At 36.0% G+C, this 5,373-nt stretch overlaps 1 protein-coding gene across 1 annotated transcript; it reads right to left on the bottom strand.

Moving 5' to 3' along the window:
- Positions 1-1,600: 1,600 nt before the first annotated feature.
- LOC113321809 (40S ribosomal protein S5-like) lies at positions 1,601-4,069 on the bottom strand. Its single transcript, XM_026569728.1, has 4 exons — positions 3,879-4,069; positions 2,494-2,762; positions 2,028-2,231; positions 1,601-1,914 (listed from the first exon to the last, which is right to left on the bottom strand). The coding sequence occupies exons 1-4, from the start codon at positions 3,975-3,977 to the stop codon at positions 1,860-1,862; spliced, it is 627 nt and encodes a 208-aa protein (XP_026425513.1). The 5' UTR covers positions 3,978-4,069; the 3' UTR covers positions 1,601-1,859.
- Between the last annotated feature and the right edge of the window lie 1,304 nt (positions 4,070-5,373).

Genomic DNA, 5,373 nt, shown 5'->3' with positions numbered 1-5,373 from the left:
GGTACCATTACAAACTATGATACACATAATCAACTTGCCTCGTTCTCTAGCCCACTTCTTTGCATCGTCTTTCTCCTTCCATGTCTCCTCGGTTAAATAGTGAAAGCTAGGATCTTTGGTGAGAACTTCATTTGTTAAAGGTTGTTCATCCATTATGGGAGGTAAATCCCCGATCTAGACGAAAATATAACCACATTAATATAAACGAGACAACAAAACGAAAATATATATAAAGGTACGGTTGGTAACGACAGAGGATAAGTTACGGTTTGTAACTACAAACATATATGAACCGTAACACACCTATGTTTTGTAATTGTCATCTCCTAACAAACCATAAATACATCAAAAGAAAACTGAAAACATACAAAGCAATTTACGGTCGGTAACAAAAATACAACACACCGTAACAGAAGTTACGGTTTGTAACGATTCACATATTACCAACTGTAATAAGTGCAGTAAATACTGCCATGCACATGATGAGTTACGGTTGGTAACTACTGCATGAAATTGTCAACCGTAACCTCGTTACGGTTCGTATCGAAATTTTCCCAGACAACCGTAACTGGTATTACGATTGGGTTTTTCCCCAAATTGAACCAGTTACGGTTGGTATTTGATACTTTTCGAACCGTAAATGTGAGTTACGGTTGGTAACTAGCTTAATGCCAACCGTAAGTTCTTCTGAAATTTTAAAAGTTTCAATTTTTTTACGTACTTTAGAGAATTTCGAGCGACAAAAAGCTAATGGGAACTAATTTAGAAGTATACCTGGTCATTTTCAGTTGTTGGTTCTTCACTTTGTTGGCTAATTTCTTCAATTGGTTGAGATTGACCTTCACTATGGGTTAAAACATCTCTACCATCTAACAAATACTCCATATCAGATCTCCATCAAGGGGTATGTAGTATTTGTTTTCTCTATCGTCTAGAGATTCACCCATCTTAAATTGCCACTGGAATCACTCATTTTGGTTGAGTGAATCAAAATCTAGGGTTTCACAAATATCACAAAAGTTATTTTTTTCTTCTCCTCTGAACTTTTTTTTTTTATAACTCTAAAAATATGATTTTAGAGTTATTACAAGTGAAAATTATTATCAACACTAATCTTGATTATGAACACTAATCTTAATTATCAACAATAAGGATTAATTAGTCATTTCAAGATTTTTTTATAAGGGGCACTTGAATTACTTATGTAATGACCTTTTTTGTCTTATTAGCTTGCCGCTCCTATAACAGGATTGTTTAAAACCTTAAAGCAAAAAAATGTTAAACCCGCCCGGTTTTTATCAAGTAACAGTAGTTTTTAGAACCGTACAAGTCACGCTAAATAAAAGACCTATATAACTCATTGGTCAGGTACTAAGCCAGCTTTTTTTTGTACTAACCCATTTTATAACGATTCTTGGTCAATTCTCTTTTAAAAATTCAGTTCACACCTTCGGGGCTACCCATATCGTTCGTATATAACCTCAACTATATAGCCTCGACTGAGACTTTTATATCCCGTTCAAAGGCTTATTTATGACTGATGTTCTGTTACAATCTGTGTAATCTTGGAGAAGTTGTGTTCATAGCTAGAGGAAGGAAATGAAGCCAACAAAATAAATTGAATCTTTGCAAAGCTGAAAATAAATTTGTTAACATTTTGGGTCCGGGTAGGGCCTGGGTCTGGCTTTCACGAATTAAAAAAAAAATTGTTAACATTTTTTTGTATTCCCACAACTATTTTTTTTGCTTAGAAAAATAACTAAGAGTAAAGTAGAAATAATAATAAATACTCAGAAGAACAATGTCCAAAATTTATTCTCCATTGTTGAGTTGACCTATTTACCAATAAAACTCCCACCTTAACGATTTGCCTTGGCAACACGTTCGATCTCATCTTTCTTCTTGATAGCATAACTGATGAGCATAAAAAATAATACCGAATTAGTCAGAGACAAGAAGGAAGACAAAACTACAAACGGGAAAGAACTGTTGAATAATACAAGAGGCAGATTTTTTTTTTACTATACCTGTTTGAAGACCCTTTGGCAGCATTGATCAATTCATCAGCCAGGCACTCAGCTATGGTCTTGACGTTCCTGAAAGCACTCTCACGTGCACCAGTGGTAAGTAGATAGATGGCCTGGTTGACACGTCTAAGAGGAGAGATATCGACAGCTTGACGCCTTACAACACCAGCTGACCCAATTCGAGTAGCATCCTCTCTTGGTCCACTAAAGACGGATAGAAACACTGGAGGATGAGATGTAGGGAAATCTGACGCATAAATGTTTACTAATTATGGATGGGAGGGGTTGGAGTACACAAACTAAACCTTGTACACAAAGCCGTTCTTAGCTACACAACTAATGGTAATCATAAATAAGGAGGAAACTTCATAGATCTATAAGTTCTCAAAGTTATCATGGATCATGGTTTGATTGTGTTCAGCATCAATGAGTAATTTATTGTAGAAGATAAGATGTAACCATTTACCTGTTGATGACAGCATCAACAATAACTTGGATGGGGTTTTGGTCTGTGAGGAGATGGATGATGTCCATGACATGCTTAATTATGCGAACTGCCATGATCTTCTTCCCGTTGTTTCGCCCATGCATCATCAGGGAATTGGTCAGCCTCTCCACAATTGGACATTGGGCCTTCCTAAACCTTTTTGCTGAGTACCTACCAGCTGTGTGTGGGACATATGTTGCATGCCTAGCAGCAACACCAACATAATCCACCAATGAAATGTCACTGACCTATAAACAACACATGATTACAGGGGATAAGAATGCCAGATGGAAGTCTACAAACAGACATACCATTTTCTAGAAATGCAATATTTAAAAAAAATTGGAGGCCAATATTAAATGCACACAATTAAATAATAATGAACTAGTGAAGCATAAAGAAATAAAAGCATAATAATGAAGATTTAGGTGGCACCACACTCAGGGTAAGAAAAAGTAAGTTCTAAAAGCCTTTCGGTACAGTTCATTACACCCTTGTTGAATAACTCGACTATCTACCTATAACAGTCATCACTATTGATTTGATATGAAGATAATGCTTCAAATCAGAAATATTATTAGTGAAGCTAGATGAATAAACACATTTTATCAAACAGTTGAGCTTCAAAAACTTTAACTGAGCAAATGAAAAAATAAACATAGATATTTTCAAAACTGGTGAGCCAAAGACTAATTAAGTTAATATTGATCAGAGACAAATCTCATCTGAACTGTATCATTACTTGCCTCTTTAGTCAATTCATTCACAAACATTATTTTAGAAGTAAAATTTCTTTTAACAAAATTCAAAAAAAAAAAAAAAACTAAACAAGCACAGAAGCTTCATAGTTATGTGTAACACATAACAAATTCAGCCTTTGTTCTTAATTTTCTATAAGAAAAGATCATTCTCATTTGATATGCATTTTGCATGCATATAATCATTCCAAGGTAAGCTACTGTGTAGCTATTCTTATTCAAGCTCGCCACCAAAGCAATGTATCAATTTCGAAAAACAATTTCCACACTTCATACTTTTTACTAAAAGAAAAACTCAGTTATACTTATATGGTCTCTAAATATTAACCAATTTCAGCTAAATAAACCCGTAAACTCAAATAGAATCCTAGATACATAGATCTCCCATAACATCATAAACACAATAGATGCACTGTTCCACGGGAAACGAATTGTAAGGAGATCTGAATGGTTGGAACCCAATACAACGGAGTTTGATAATGGTAAGATCTTAAATATGGATTTATCTACTACCATGAAATCATATGATGAAATAATATACAGGAAACCGTAGATCAATTGAAGTAAAATGATAGGCGAGTAGATTAGATGGGGTTTTGTTCTCACCTCGACTTCATCAAACGTCCATTTGTTGAAGAGCTTAACATCATATTGGGGTGCACCGGTTCCCTCAACTACTGGTGTTGTTACCGCTGCTGCTGCCATTTTCTCTATGAAATGCTACACAGAGCTTCTTCGGCGTCTTCCCTCACTCGTTCTCTAAAACCCTAGTTCTAGTCTTTTTTAACAGGGAAAGATATATACTCTCTCAAACTTCTTTATAGATAAACGGCGTGGGCTTTAGGGTTCGGCTAAAAATGGCTTGGTCCGCTTGGATTCGGTCAACAATGTGTATTCCGTGATTGCCCTCATATTTCTTGCACTTATACCTTTCGGATTTCGGACCTATTGGTCCATGTCAGGGATGGACATAGCAAAGCACTGACCCAGGCTATAGCACGTCCCTGTTTTTAGCCCAGCAAAGAATTTATACGGTAATTTGTTAATATTTTGTGTTTTGACCCATCTACAAGTCTAAATTGCCCACTAGAGATGTATTAAAACTTAGTGAAAATTACAGGAGACCCATTTTCAGTTTTTCTCTACTATGAAACCCACGCCCAAAAAAACTCAGGTGCGCACTCATTTTTTTTAAAAAATTTCTCACAAACCCAGAATTTATAAAATTTTGTTCCTGTTTTTTTCTTCTTCTACTACTCTCGACAAACTATCTTTCTTCTTCTTCGATTCCTTTTCTTCTTCCTCCCAACAGTAATCCCGATGAACAATACAGATAGACGGTATAGGAAAATAGATAGATTGTGTAAGAATTTGTTTTTCGTTTGATACTGTGATTATGATTCTGGGAACTAGGGTTTTGTGTAACGGTGGAAAGCTGAAACAAGAAACAAGCTTGATCAATTGTCCAATATGCAAGGAAACAAGCTTGATCGATTTTCCAGTATGTAAGGGTGCAGGTATAACTTTTCAGTTGATCTTGTGAATTACAAATTTTTGGTGTCTTTTTGCTAATCTAAGATTGATACGGCACCACTCTCATATGCTTCGTTTGGTATTTCTTTGATACTTGGAAGCAACTGTAATCTTCGAAGTCTTAGAACCAGAATGTGCGATCAGTTGGAAGGTTTTCGAGAAAATGATGACGACACATAGGATGAGGCGGCGATGTTTAGTACTCAACTTCACATGGACTCTTTTCTGGTAATGTATTTGCTCGTGTGCCCAGTTCTAAAGTTTCTGCCAGATTTACGAGGATGGACAAGGTTTTTGGGTTTAGTTAGAACCCGAGAATACACAGAAGAGAACCGGTATGCTGACATTGATATGAAATGGATGAGAAACCGAGAGTTAGAAGAGATTCAAGTTTGTTATTAGGTTAGCATGAATGGGTTTTACTAAATTCGAAGTCTCAATCGAATCAGGAGTTGGTGTTGTGCAGGTTCATTCCGTGAAATCAGTTGGACAATGGCTTGTTGGTTTTGTGATGAATGTCTCAGAGTTTGTGAACCTGTATCTGCCATGGTTCAGGGGTTATGTTTGA

This window comes from Papaver somniferum, chromosome 11 (assembly GCF_003573695.1).
Source record: "Papaver somniferum cultivar HN1 chromosome 11, ASM357369v1, whole genome shotgun sequence".
NCBI lineage: Eukaryota > Viridiplantae > Streptophyta > Magnoliopsida > Ranunculales > Papaveraceae > Papaver > Papaver somniferum.
The sequence above is the reverse complement of the archived record's forward strand: the minus strand, read 5'-3'. Positions and strand labels throughout refer to the sequence as shown.

Coding starts and splice junctions, on each gene's coding strand:
- LOC113321809 (XM_026569728.1), bottom strand. CDS start 3,977: ATGGCAGCAGCAGCGGTAACAACACCAGTAGTTGAGGGAACCGGTGCA. Junction 2,232..2,493: donor GTTGATGCTGTCATCAACAG/GTAAATGGTTAC, acceptor ATCCGTCTTTAG/TGGACCAAGAGAGGATGCTA. Junction 1,915..2,027: donor GCCAAAGGGTCTTCAAACAG/GTATAGTAAAAA, acceptor TATGCTCATCAG/TTATGCTATCAAGAAGAAAG.